The sequence below is a fragment of the Eptatretus burgeri genome, chromosome 8 (genome assembly GCF_056783735.1).
Source record: "Eptatretus burgeri isolate ZD-2024b chromosome 8, Ebu_testis_v1, whole genome shotgun sequence".
Classification (NCBI taxonomy): Eukaryota; Metazoa; Chordata; class Myxini; order Myxiniformes; family Myxinidae; genus Eptatretus; species Eptatretus burgeri.
In genome coordinates this window covers 10,952,945-10,967,773 of record NC_140968.1, presented here as the reverse complement: position 1 = coordinate 10,967,773, position 14,829 = coordinate 10,952,945, and the positions used below count along the sequence as shown (strand labels likewise).

Below are 14,829 nucleotides of genomic sequence, written 5' to 3'. Positions count from 1 at the left end.
ACACTCGCCTGACAGAGTTGATTGAAAACATGCTTGAGAATAGACACTTCTTTGTTGAACTAGGAGGGAGGAAAAGCAGATGGCGAGGACTCAGGAATGGCCTCTCACAGGGGAGTGTGCTCGCACCACTCCTCTTTAACTTCTACACCAACAACCAACCAAACAGTGTAGACACCCGCCATTTCATCTATGCGGACAACCTTGGCATAGGTGCACAAGATGCCGCTTTCAAAGTTGTTGAAGAGAGACTTTCTAACGCTCTTGCAGAGTTAATATCCTACTACAAAGAGAACCACCTCCGTGCAAATCCATCTAAGACACAGGTGTGTGCCTTCCACCTGCGAAATCACGAAGCCAAGCACCAACTGCAGGTCGACTGGTCAGGAATCCCTCTTGAACACTGTGAATACCCAATCTACCTAGGGGTAACCCAAGATAGATGTCTCTCTTTTAAGACTCACATTGAGAAGACCAAGTGCAAAGTGAGTGCGAGGAACAACATCATCAATAAGCTCACTGGCTCAACTTGAGGTGCTAGCCCACAGATATTTAAGTCAACTGCACTAGCTCTCTGCTACTCAACGGCTGAATATGCCTGCCCTGTATGGGAATGAGCTACACATGCAAAGAAGCTAGATCCCGTTCTCAATGTTAGCCGCCGCCTTACTACAGGCTGCCTTAAACCAACACCTACGGACCGTCTGTATATCCTGGCAGGCATAGCCCCACCAGAGATACGACGAAGTGCAGCAAGTAAGAAAGAGCGTCAACAACAGGCTACAGATGAAAGACATCCTCTCTTTGGCCATACACCAGCCCAAAGCCGTCTGAAGTCTAGAAAGAGCTTCCTAAGGTATGTCACCCCCTTGAAACATCAAGCACAAGCAGGGAAAGAGTTATTCAATGGGAAGAAAGACTGAGCAACTTCCATTAACAACAGCAATGGAGCTAAATGTGAGTGAGGAATTCCCCCCTGGAGCAGATTCAAGCTATGCAATGTGGAAATGCCTGAACAGACTAAGATCTGGTGTTGGACGAACAAAAGTCACTCTCTCCAAATGGGGATACTTAAATGACAGGGACACTTTGTGTGACTGCGGCACTGAACCACAAACAATGCAGCATCTCCCGACATGCCCCCTGCTGGAACAGCCCTGCACAGCATCGGATTTGGCAGAGTTTAATTATAAGGGTCAGCAATGTGCTCAGCTTTGGCTGAACCACATCTGGCCATGTGTACTGCAACTGCTGTTTTTGTGGACACGATAAGTAAGTACATGAGCACAGACACGATTCACTTTTAAATAAGTTTTAGTTCTGAGAGAGAGAGAGAGAGAGAGAGAGAGAGAGAGAGAGAGAGAGAGAGAGAGAGAGAGAGAGAGAGAGAGAGAGAGAGAGAGAGAGAGAGAGAGAGAGAGAGAGAGAGAGAGAGAGAGAGAGAGAGAGAGAGAAAGATATATATATATATATATATATATATATATATATATATATATATATATATATTTTTTTTTTTTTTTTGGAGAGACAGAGAGCATTTCCACAGCACACAGTAATTCGGAATATGTCTTCATTTGATGTCTTCATGAGTGTCCCAACCCTCTTTCTCACAGAGTTCAATACATATTTGGTAATCGAAAGGTGATACGTGCAGTGTCTTGGTAATATTTGCACCAATGGGTCGCTGCTGCAACTTTCATAAAAAGGAACAAAGTTGGAGATTTGAAAAAGCCATAAACTTTTGATCAGGAACACTCATTAGGCAGTAATAGTGGAATCGGCTATCAAGGCCGACACGATGGTGCAGAGGCAACACACTTACCTGTGAGTTGTGTAGTCTGAGTTTCATTCGCTGCTCGACTATAAACGTCTCGGGCAGGGCGTTGCATCACAAAGTGTGCCGGTCCTCAGTTGGACGTTCATCCGGGTGTCTCGTCTGCTAGCATTAGCTGGTGGACGTGAAAGATGCCATGGTGTCCTTCCGTGAAGAGTAGCTGAGTTACCCCCGGGGCCCTGGACAAATGACAGATTCCTGCCACTTTCAGTCAAACGTCAGGCCTGGCCAGCGGATTCGTAAGCTCACAAGAAGGTGGATGGAAATAACTGGGACTGTTGAAGTAGTCATATTGGTGGTCGTGATTGTAGTGGTTGTCATCAACATTAAATAAATAATACATTACAAGAAGCCTGGTACATGTAATTGTGAGCTGCAACACATGTCACACTCTCGTACACATGCGGACAAATGCACGAGACAACACCGGGCTCGCCTTGAGACAAACAAGGCCGCTGAGCTTGGGGGAAGTGATGTGACGTCATCTCTATGACATCTCTTTTCCCCTCCTTACTCTGCGGAGCAATTTGATAGAAACATCTTCCTCCACATTGCATGCTGATCGATGTAGCTTGTCCGTGGTCTATCCTTCAAATGCTTAGCCTCAAGCAAGGAAGCGGACATACCGTTTTAAAGTCTTTGGTAAGACTCGGCCGGGGTGAGAATCGAGATACTAACCTTCTCGTCCCAACCGCTAACCATTTCACCACCCTGAACACCCCTTTGAAGCGCCTTGTCATGTTGGTATTTGTATAATTATTGGGCTTTTGGTTTGTTTGGTGGTTTATTGTCCCTTTACCTCCGCTACCGAAGGTGGTCAGAGGTTATGTTTTCACCCGTCTGTTTATTTGTCGATCTGTGAGCAGGATATCTCAAGAAGTTGTGGATGGATTCGGACGAAATTTGGTGGACAGGCTTGGTGTGTGAAGAGGACGAAATGATGAAATTTTGGTGAAGATTCGGATCCGGATCCGGATACTAGAATTTTTTTAACTGATTCTTCACTACTGAGAGTTCTAAATACGATAATATAGCACAATGTCACAAGAAGTTTTAAGGACGGATTCGGACGGAACTTGGTGGACAAGTTAGTTTTATTGTTGTTTGACCGAGTTTCAGTGGCGAGCACGACCGCTAGATGGAGCAGTACAGTCGGCTCCACCGAACACCCAGAATTTATAGGTCGTCACCCCAGATAACTCCAGAGCCGACGGGTCCCTTATCGGACCGAAGATCGCCAATAGGTCGACTGCGTGGGATAGGGTCGATTGCCAATTTCAATTTACCTAAATACCCACGTCGTCCAAACTTCCGGGGAAATTCACCCTCGGCGGAGCTGGAGTGGAACGAGCCGTTAGCGTGCTTGAACCGTGCGTAACCCGAGCGGATGGTTACCGAGGTCTGTCGGTCCAAATGCACAATTTGCCACTTACCCATTTCCCAACACAACATTTCTCATGCTAAAGCAATGAAAGAAACACAGAAACGAGCTGGAACATTTAACAGGGGATTTATTTATAATGGGGTGGGGGGAAGGGAACACACAAAGAACAGAGTTATCCGACTCTAAGAAATGCAGTCAATGTACAAGCAAAAGCACTTTACAATTCTACTTGACAAGACAGGCCCGCACACAGACACGCACACCCAAAAGAAATGGACCTCAATGGTCTTCAATCAGTAGAGCCAGGCCGGGGTACCTGTCCCGCCTCATGCGGTCACACCGACCCGAACCTCCACGGTTGGTCTCGAACCCACGACCTTGGCGTTGCCAGCACCAACACTGCAGACCGCTATCGCCACGATCTCCGTCTCTCCACAACGCACTCTTGTTGACAACCACTCACTGGCTTTGGATGCCAGGTTGGAAGTGCCTCACAGACGATCACTGGCTGCTCGGCAAACGCCACGATCTCCGTCTGGCGAACGCTCCTGCCACGAGCACACCGTCTCTCTACGCTGGTCCAGACAACCACACTTTCTCCTCAGGAGGGAGGGGCTTCTTCTCCTGGCCACTCACCTCCTCATTGGTCGGACCCATCGCGCGATTCCCTGGCCGTCCTCCATTGGACAGGCCCACGGTAGGCGGGGCAACTCCCACCCTTCTGGTGGAGTCCCGATCAGAGGCGTTTGTAGCTCCGCCCACCTCCTCACCTCTGGCAACGTGCGTAATTGCGATGGTGTTTAGTCGGAAACGGGGCGGTTGACACGCCTGCTCCTTGCCAATTGGCCAAAGAGGGACGCCATGCCTATGTTAGACTCCTCCCACGCACGCGCTCGCCAGCAAGAGTGTGAAGAATGCGTGAGCATTATGGTGTCAGGATGGAGTGAAGGTGTTGTTGTAGTTGTAAGTAAGGGATGTAAAAAATCCTATCTATAAAATAACCCAGAGCGCACATACATTCAATTCCCATAAGACTCGTTCCGGGACCCTCGCTAGAAACACATACTGACCGATATAACTGATCTATAAGAACTCTGGCTGTTGTGTGATCATGGCTTCCAGATTCGTAACAATATGACAAGAAAGAATTTATTCAATTCTGGTAAAGCTCTGGATCCGGATATGAGAATTTTAAATTTTTTTATTAGTGATTCTTCACCATTGAGAGATGGGGCCAAAATTGAGATATAGCACGATATGTGAAAAGGTTGTGGATGGATTATGACAAAACTTGGTGTCCAGGTTGGGTGTATGACAGGGAAGAATCGGTTTGATTTTGGTGAATAGCATGATATCACAAAAAGTTATGTACGGATTCGGACAAAACTTGGTGGACATGTTGGTTGAATGACGAGAAAGAATTGATTTGATCCTGGTGAAGGTTCGAATCCGGATTCGGATATGAGAATTTTTTTTTTTACAAGTGATTCTTCACCATTGAGAGATAGGGCCAAAGACTATATATCATACGATATCTCACAAAGTTGTGGACGGATTATAACAAGACTGGATGAGTTGGTTTGATGTCAATAACAAGCCATTTCGATTTTGGTTCAGGTCAGCAGGTCCAGCCTATCAGTGGGATACAAATCGTCAACTCTTCAGCCTGGTGGAGGCCCAGGCAACAATGCTACAGTTCGAACTTGAGTGTATGAGAGTTGAACTATCATATACTACAGTAATCTGCAGGAAAGGAATGTTATATTTGCTTGGGGGTATTTTTGCCAAGTGCAGTTCTAGTTTCACATGTATGTGTTTGTTTACATACTGCTTTAATCACTCACAAGGCATTGAATAATGTAAAGGGAGGAAGGACAGTTTCGCTGGATAATGTTATCATTGAAAAATTGGCACCTTGTTTGAGACGAAGCACGGGTGACAATGGCCATTGTATCTAAACACATGCATGGATTAATATATGCAGAATTAATATTTATGAACATGTAACCCAGTAGCCTTAGGGTATATGTATTTTTTCCATTCTAAGTATGCTGTCATAGCACAGCTTGCTTTTAAGTAGTTTATATTTGCGTTCTCGAGTGACTTCTTGCTTTGTATGCCCGTTGTGCAATAAACCATATGTGAACACGTCAAGCCAGTGCCAGCAACCAGATCAGGGATGCTGTTATCAAATGCTTAGGTTGTCGGCATTAATTGCTGAGCGTATTTCTGGGTGATTTGGTTTAACAGGCTCCTGCAGTTCGAAGTCGCTCGCCGCCTGGCCCAGGACATTGCAGAGAAGCTGCATGAGAAACAACGTGGAGAGAGCGACTCAAGCGGTGCTGCTAAGGTGTTTTGTGCCATCATTTCATTTTGTATGCATCCTGTAGCTGCCGGTTGCATCGTTGCTAAGAGCGTGGGTATGCTACTGATGCATTGGACTCTCTCCCCCCCCCCCTTTCATTTCGGGCAGGAATTTGTAATTTGGCCATGAGATTAGGATTAGCTCCATGGTCCGGACTGACGATGCCTACAGTCCGGATGTTGAGTTTTGTGGACTGAACGCTGTCTGCCTTTGCCTCTCTGCCTGTATATCTTCTCTTGCTCACTTCTTCTTCTTCTTCTTCCTTGCGGTGTGTCTCTGAGTTGTTGGTCTACGACATGAAGTTAGCTATTTTTAGCTAGCCTCGGGCCCTTGTGGTCAGGTTCTGCAGTTCTTGCTGTCCTCCCTCTTGGCGATGTACGTTTGAGGCAGTCTTGTACAAGATGATCTGCAGTCTGGGGTCGGTCACACTCTCAGTCTGATTAATCAGCAAGGTTCTCTGAGAACGTTGTGATGGAATCTGCCAACACCCGTTCGGAGCCAGTTAAGGCGACACCATTCCTTCTTAGACAGATCATAACTAGGGGGCTTGGTGAAACAGGGAAGGTGTAGTAGATGGCCGCTAGGTTGGTAGGCACACAATTTCCTCATCTACCACGTATGGTTTCTCAGGCCATCGTCTGCTGTGATATAGATTTTAGCGACTCTAGTAGAGAGCTTGCGACTCTTCAATCTTTGGGGGGTGGGGAGTAGATGTTCTCAGTTTGTTGCGCAAGGGGTTGTCAAGGTTCTGAAATGCATTGAGGGCTGCTTGTCTAATGTGATGGGGATGGATGCTCTAAGGACTGGGAGATGATGGTGGGAGTTGGACGAAGACATCCACTGATGACCCTTAAGGCAGAGTTGAGGTATACATCAACCTTCTTTTAGTGTGTTGGCTCCTTCTGCATGCTGACATGCAGTATTCTGCAGAGATGTGCAGCAGAATAAGTGTTGATGTGCGTAAGGCAGTGAAATCAGTTCCCCAGTCATGGCCAGTTAGTCTGCAGATAAGGTTAACACTAGTGGCTGTTTTCCCGGCTATCTTCTCTACATGCTGCCTGAAGGTCAGGGACATGTCCATTTGCCCACCAAGGTAGGTGGGAGCATGCATGAAGGGAAGCGGGATTTTATTTAGCTGAGCATCTAGCTGCCTGTTTGCATTACTGTTCTGAAGGTGGAAAACAGAGCAAACTGACTTCTGTATGATGAAACGTAGGCGCCATTGGTGGTAGTAGTGATCCATGGAAACAACGTCCCGGCTGAGAGTGGTTTCGACTTCCTCAAAGGACTTGCTCGGATGCAGGATCGCAAGGTCATTGGCACAGGCAAGTTTAGTAGCTGTTGTCTCAGGGTGGTCTGAAATGATAGCTCTCTCTTTGTTTCCCTCGTCTATTATTCCTTGTCGTACTTGTTCATATCAGTTTTTAACCCATAAAAGCTTCTTTTGATGAGGTTGTAATAAACAACGCCGAAGAACAGTAAAGAGAAATCAAAGGTTTATTTTCTTTTCTTCAGACTGAAATTTCTCCATTTTTGATGAGGTTGAAATAAATTCATGAAAGAGTTGATATCTTGACTTATCCTGCTCGGGTTTGATCTGAGATAGCGCTCCTGGGGAAATTGACCCAAGTGATTAATTGGTCTTGTAGATAGGGTGAGGCACATAATACTGGTTTGCTCGGCCAGTTAATATGTCACGCAGTCACAGGCACGGTTCCCCATTTGCTTCATTCATCTCACAGGTATGGTAAACCGACCCAGGGCACGAAGATCTGGCTAGAGGCGAGTGTTGTCCATGGTCTTTTGATTGACAATTCAGCCTTTCAGAGTTAGCTGGGCCACATCTGTAACACTGACTTAAAAACAATGCACAGTACACACATTACACAAACACATTATATACTGTACAACTTAACGGACACAGAACCCGAATCGATTCTTAACAGAATCGAGATAACAGCTGAGAATCGGAGTTGATTCTCAAATGTAAAATCACCCAAGCCTAAACCACAGTTAGTTTCCTGCTTTTTAAAAATATTATTATTATTATAATTATTATTATTATTATTGTAACATTAATCCCCCTCTCCTTCCCCCACATTTCTTTCTTTCCACTATTCGTAGCTCACAGTCTCCATTCGATTATCTCTGCAAAGCCTCAACAGAGAGCTCGCACATCTGTCAGACTCATTGATTCAAACTTCAGCTTTCAAGTCCATGTATCCTTGTGGTGTTGGTGCAAGCTGGTGCATGATAATACTGATAGGAGGAAAGATTATATGTATCGTTTTGGATGAACCATATCCAGCAGTAAGTCAACTACCTTGTGGGAATGCACACTCAAGATTGTCAAGTTTATTACAAAGTATTCACTTTTCCAAGTTTATAAAGTGAAGTGACAAATTGGCATGGGTAGCAACTGAAAATGAAATATTTTCACTTGTGGTGTAAATTTTAACCTTCAAGTTCTAACCCTCCCTTTCCAGAGATCAGTAGAAATTTGATGAGAAAATATTAGTTGTAAAATTGGGTAGTCCTTAGCTTTTTTTGCAGAAGATAGACTTGCTTGATTGTTATGCCTATGCAGCCGAAGGCCGGAGGCATATGTTTTGGGTTGGTCATCCGTGTGTCCGCTGCCACGATAACTTGTGAACCACTGAAATAATTTCAACCAATCTTGGCACAAGTATGGACTTTAGAACAAAGATGAACTGATTCGATTTTGGGTTTGAAAGGTCCAAGGTCATGCATCCTTTAAAAGGGAACCCGTGCTGTTTTGGAAAGGGTAACAAGGTAATGTTTTCTGGTATGACAGGTGTGACTTGGGAAGAGGAGTGGGACGGTAAGTGCAAGAACAGAAAGGAACTGTTGAAAGACTGAGGCCACCAACTTGTTTTCAATGAGCAAGAAATAGACCCTTGGACTCGTGCCTCCTTCAGCGAGATGCAAATAATACGGAGGACCGTGGACGCCATAAGCCTCAAGGCAAGAAAGGTGAAAAGTAACAGCTCGAGCCCATAGGTGGGGCACCACATCACTTGGCACTTTGGATGAAGGCCTTGTACATCGTTTATACCTGAAGAAGGACTTGACCCTAAAGAGGACTCCTTGTCAGCAGCTGGCTTTGAAGACCAGCTTGGAAATATGATCTGCCAGGACAGGTTATAGCTGATGGTGATGCTCAAGAGTTCCTGGTACTTACATAGGAGGATTAACCAACTGGTCCTTACACAATCAGACTGCAGGACATTGCTGCATGAAAAGACCTGTTCCAAGTAATTGACCAGTTGCTTATTTTATGACCGGTGGAGAGGAATGCTGCTGCTGCTGCTGCTGCCTGCCTGGTGGAAGGGGTGGAGTCCTCTGCAAAAAGAACACATTTTCCAGTGAAAAGAGAAGACATTTATGTCGACCAAGAACAGGATTGGTTTCATCATGCTAACGTGAGGTACACCGTTTCCTTGAGGTAGAGCGTGGGAGAGATTTCCATCGAAAGCAACTCTTTGTTTGTGAGCATGGAGTAAATCTGGTGGCTATTTCAGGAGGGGTCATGCTTCCTGTTAACTGATAATTTGGAAAGAGGGCAAATGTCTACTTCCACCAAAAGATTGTGTAGCTTATTTAACTCCCAGAAGCATTGCTCACAGAGCAATGTTAAGCCACACCATGAAGTTGTGGGAAAGAGTCGCGGAAACTAGATTGAGAGGAGAGGTGACGATCTGTGAGCAGCAATATGGGTTTATGCCAGGAAAGAGCACCACTGATGCAATGTTTGCTTTGAGAATGTTGATGGAGAAGTATGGGGAAGGCCAGAAGGAGTTACATTGTGTGTTTGTGGATTTAGACAAAGCTTATGATAGGGTGCCAAGAGAGGAGTTGTGGCATTGTATGAGGAAGTCGGGAGTGGTGGAGAAGTATGTGAAGATCATGCAGGATATGTATGAGGACAGTGTGACAGCGGTGAGGTGTGCGGTAGGAATGACGGACCGGTTTAAGGTAAAAGTGGGATTGCACCAATGATCGACTCTGAGCCCTTTCCTGTTTGCAATGGTGATGGACAGGTTGACGGACGAGATCAGACTGGAGTCCCCATGGACTATGATGTTCGCGGATGACATCATGATCTGTAGGGAGCAGGCTGAGGCGAGCCTCGAGCGGTGGAGGTACGCACTGGAGAGAAGGGAAATGATAGTCAGTCGGAATAAGACGGAGTACATGTGCGTAAATGAGAGGGAGGGTGGTGGTATGGTGCGGTTGCAAGGAGTTGAGGTGGGGAAGGTGGATTGGTTTAAATACTTGGAATCAACTGTCCAAAGTAACGGAGAGTGTGGGAGAGAAGTGAAAAAGAGAGTGCAGGCAGGATGGAGTGGGTGGAGAAGAGTTGCAGGAGTGATTTGTGACAGAAGGGTAGCTGCAAGAGTGAAGGGGAAAGTATATAAGACGGTAGTGAGACCAGCTATGTTGTATGGTTTGGAGGCGGTGGCACTAACAAAAAGACAGGAAGCGGAGCTGGAGGTGGCAGAGTTAAAGATGCTGCGATTCTCGTTGGGAGTGATGAGGATGGATAGGATAAGAAATGAGTATATTAGAGGGACAGCGCTGGTAGGACGGTTTGGAGACAAAGTGAGAGAGGCGAGATTGAGATGGTTTGGACATGTGCACAGGAGGGAAGCGGAGTATATCGGGAGAAGGATGTTGAAGATGGAGCCGCCAGGCAGGAGGAGAAGAGGAAGGCCAAAAAAGAGGTTCATGGATACGGTGAGGGCGGACATGCGGGTGGTTGGAGTGTCAATGGAAGATGTGGAGGATAGAGCGAAATGGAGACGGTTGATCCGCTGTGGCGACCCCCAACGGGAGCTAGCCGAAAGAGGAAGAAGAAGAAGCATTGCTCACAGACAGTTGACTGAATGTCTCCAAAAGCTTCGGGTGTGACAAGATGCAGCACCTGCTCGCAATTCCTAGGTAACAGGTTTAGTTGGATCTGAATTCGTCACTAATTAAATCCAGGACTAGACAGCTCAGAGGTGAACCTGGTACAATCTGCCATATCATGCCACTGAATTATAAGTAACTAGCAGGTCACCCACCCTCCGGGTACGTGGAGTCTATGCATTATTTACTAAATGAAAGGTCATGGAGTGAAAATTAAAGATATAAAGGTCTAAAGGGGTCTAAAAGGTATATCTGCTGTATCTACTTATTCGGACCAAAATAATTTTGCTTGTTGTATTGTTTTTTTTTTTTTTAATCAGATAGTGATTAGAAGAGAGCAGATAACATTTGTAGTCCAAGTGATTACGTGTTTGCCGATTCTTCCTGATTTTTATTTATTTGTCAGGGGTGAATAAAGTGACATCACAGCTATTGAGGTAGGGCTTATTGAAGTAGAGACGACATTGATAGACAGTACTGCTGATGCAATCAAACAGAATGTACATCACCTCATGTATGGCCAATCACAGGACTTAACATAATTTAAATTATACATTTAAATGTACACTAATTAACATAATAATTAAAATGTACACTATCTGTATACGTGGTTATTGTAACAGCGAATGGAAATGTTTACTACTATTGACATAGGAATGCCACTGATGTCACAGTCGGGCTGGAAGACAACAGGCATTAGTCAGTTACTTCCTTGATGGCCGTGTGCAGCACTCAGCGCGAGGCCGAGCGTCGTCAAAACTTACTTGACGAGCTGAGGACGCGGAGTCGACAAATGGAGGGCACGTTAGAAGGCAATCCAGGCCAGATGGAGTTTGGCAGGTTAGCACGCACATCACATAAGAACTTTCAGAACTCTCACCTTGTCTTGTGATTGGATGTCTTGCAGAACTTTTCAGCAACCTTTTGTAATGAGGTTCATGACCCTGACAAATCCACAATTGTTTGTCACAATGACCCGATTCAGTCAAATACACATTAAGCTTGATTTTTTTTTCCACGTCACTTGTTTGTTGTGTATCTTGCGATAACGGTGTAGATTTCGATGCAGCGTCAAAGAAAACTCTACAGTGATCTTGAATCTGTTTGCTTCACAAATCGACAAAAATGGCTGTTTGGAGCCAACACTCGGAGCGGGGAACCACAGTGACGTTTGTGTGGTGTGTCTGGGCAGGGCAGGCTTATTTGGAGGGCCGGGGAGCGGCCGCGTTGGCACGGAGAGTACATGGGGCTCAGAGGAACCGGAGGAGATGCGCGGCCTGAGCTTCAGTCAGATAAGGCAGCAGCAACAACAGATCATCCACGGTTTGTTCAGGAATTGCACCATAGCACACTCTTTCTAGAGCTTCATAATTGAACAGCAAGAGCACCAGCGATTATATTTCCTGTGCATCTCTGCTTATCTCCAACATTCTCATTGTGCAGTCAGCTGTTACTCAAAGGAAAAGCGTGTGTGTGTGTGTGTGTGTGTGTGTGTGTGTGATTACAGTTATGATAAAAAATGGTACTATGGTACCGTTGGAAAACTAATAATTAATTGATTCACTTCAAACAAAAGTTCCTGTCCATTCAAACATAAGTATGCCCATCTTAAAATCCTGCCTTTCGGGAAGTGAAGAAGAAGCAGGTTCGGAACTTAATGCCAACGGTAGCATTTGCATGATTCTACGACAGCAGGAACCCTTTATAATGATGAGTGGTAGACACGGAAGCAGCACACAAACACCCACCACAACGGCAGCATCAACAATGACGTGCTATAAAATATCCTTTTTCGTGTGTTTTACCTCATTTTACATCCTCGTTCACACTCACAGATAGACAGGCAATATGTTTGTGAAGTACAACACGCTGTCTTTTGATTAAACCCATCAGTGAAGCGACACAGGTTGGTACGCCTAGTATCTCTGATTTATCCATTGATATAGTTCTGTGTAAACTCAGTCACAAATACAAGGTGATTATATTCTAAATTAATAATTAAAAGGTTAATCTCAGCACACTGATGGCTCTTTGAGGGTGTTTATGATTTTCTGTGGGTTTGTTTTGTTTCACCCTTTTTCAGAAGTTTTTTTTTTTAATCTATATTTTCATACCTGAAAAAAAAAATCAACAACCCCCACCCTCCCCCACTTCCAAGAAGGATTTAGGCCAGAAATGTCCAATTATGACGAGGCAGATATGGAGAGCTGGTAGGAGATGCAGATTCACCTCTAAGCTGTCTATCCTGGGTTTGAATCCCGACTCAGCTATAAACTGTCATCCCGGTGTTTCACAGGCAGGGTGATTCATCAATGTGTGTGCGCCGTCCCTCGGATGGACGTTAAACTTGGCGTCCCATTTGCTGGCATTAGTTGGTGGATGTTAAATATCCCACGGTGTCCTTCATGAAGAATTGGCGAGCTATCGCCGGCACCCTGAACAAATTACATATTCCTGCCCTGACTTCCTGTGTCAAAGTGGCCAACTGCGTGGGATTGTTACCTCAGCCATAGCAACTGCTTAGTCAGCACCGACACTCTTCATACAGCAGGGTTCATGATCTGATCAGATATGGGGCCAGACGCAGAGATTTTTTTTGACGGGTTTTAGGATTCCTCCTCCCATGTTTCCACTTCTGACACCTGTTCATTTGACACTTTGATTTCCTGTGCCATGGTATAAATTTTTATTGTGTTTCGAGCACGCGATCCATTTGCATAATTTTGTTCGTTTTATTTATTTATGAAGCCCATAACATTGCTTTAGTGACCGTGAGCCATTACGTTTGAAGGAGGTCCAGTACAGTAGTGCTCTCAGGTGAATAGACATTTGACCTGCCCGCTTCTCTTGGCTCAGAGCAGGACGAAGGACTGGATGCCCTCTCTGCCATCATTGCTCGACAAAAACACATGGGGGAGAATATTGGCGATGAAATCGACACCCAGAACGGTACGTTTCAGCCGTATTGTGGCCGCCCTTTGCGACCTTCTATGGCCAAAGATTGTCATTCATGACAAACAGTATATGCTTCCCATTCTCAAACAACCTTGATTTTACGATACCGTAATAACTTTAGTGATGCTTTTGCAACAACAACAATAAAACATTTCATCACATGTCTTTGAACTTGCAACCTCTTGGCCTCCCGGCGAAGGCTTGTGTTGTTATAGTCTTTTGGTGAAAAGGGTGGGATGGGGAGAGGTGCTTGAAAGATGTTTGATCTGTTTCAAAATCCCCAGATTTTATAGATTACAGCTTTGCACTAATATCTGAGTCCTGAATGCATGAGGTTGCTCAACAAATTGAACTGCTGTGTTTGTTATCGATAGCTCTCCCAAAAATGATAAATTGGAATCTCTCACGACAGAGATTATCGATGATCTCACACACTTGGTGGACAAGACCAACAGTAAAATCCACCAGGAAACCAGACTCGTTGGCACAGTGGACCGTAAAGCTGGCACATGTGGTGAGTAACCGGTCACATGGCTCACTCCTTTCTTGGGGTGTAGCGCCGCCAATTACACAAGTCGATATGTCGGCTTGAAAAGTGAAATGCTCATTTCTTGCTTGGCAGGTATGCTCGTGGTGATTGTCCTTCTGCTTATAGCAATCGTTGTCGTTGCGGCGTGGCCAAAATAAGGAGACCGCCATGCCCATCTTCTAAGGACCGAATTGTGTCTGCTGGGTGCTTTTTACATCATGGACTTCCCTCGATCCTTCCCCCCATCCTTTTTACAATCACAAACTCCTTGTTGCCCAATGCAATAATCTGTCCAAAACTAGCCCAATGAACTCAAATCGACCGATTTTCACTGATCCTTCATTCCCTTACATCTGCACCTATTGTTATGACATTGAGCATCACTTGTTCTCACTTGATTACAATCCTCAAACATAGAACACCACCCACAAACTTAAAAAAAAAACAATGTAATGTTTCTTTTAAATGACAATATCTTAACAACATCCAAAAGCGTTGTACATTTTGTATGAAAAAATGAATAAAATAATTTTCTTGAGTTTATTTTGCTTGACCTGTACTGATGACCTGCACTATACCGACATATGTCAATCAAGCCATTTTCTGTATAAACACGAGTTTTGTCTCGTTTCTCGGTTCAATAGCTATTTATATGATGCAGCTTATAGATCTTTATTAGTCTCACCCCAAAGGGGTTGTGAGACTATTGTAACGCCCCTGTCTGTCTGTCTGTCTGTCTGTCCACATCTTTATATTTTCGTGTTTAAAAAAAATAATAATAATTATCTGCAACCGCTTGTCCAATCGATGCAAAACTATAAACATAGGAA

The 14,829-nt window shown here is 44.9% G+C and overlaps 1 protein-coding gene across 2 annotated transcripts in view; it reads left to right on the top strand.

Moving 5' to 3' along the window:
* STX8 (syntaxin 8) overlaps positions 1-14,542 on the top strand; it is a 17,918-nt gene extending 3,376 nt beyond the window's left edge. Inside the window, exons 2-9 of one of the 2 annotated variants that reach the window (XM_085890850.1) lie at positions 5,469-5,568; positions 6,800-6,908; positions 7,708-7,802; positions 11,245-11,355; positions 11,708-11,838; positions 13,372-13,464; positions 13,883-13,984; positions 14,093-14,542. In XM_085890850.1, coding sequence (XP_085746976.1) covers positions 6,825-6,908; positions 7,708-7,802; positions 11,245-11,355; positions 11,708-11,838; positions 13,372-13,464; positions 13,883-13,984; positions 14,093-14,157 — 681 coding nt within the window. In that variant the 5' untranslated portion in view covers positions 5,469-5,568; positions 6,800-6,824 and the 3' untranslated portion in view covers positions 14,158-14,542. The remainder of the gene's footprint in view (positions 1-5,468; positions 5,569-6,799; positions 6,909-7,707; positions 7,803-11,244; positions 11,356-11,707; positions 11,839-13,371; positions 13,465-13,882; positions 13,985-14,092) is intronic. The other variant, XM_085890849.1, reaches the window with a different exon arrangement.
* The last annotated feature ends 287 nt before the right edge of the window (positions 14,543-14,829 follow it).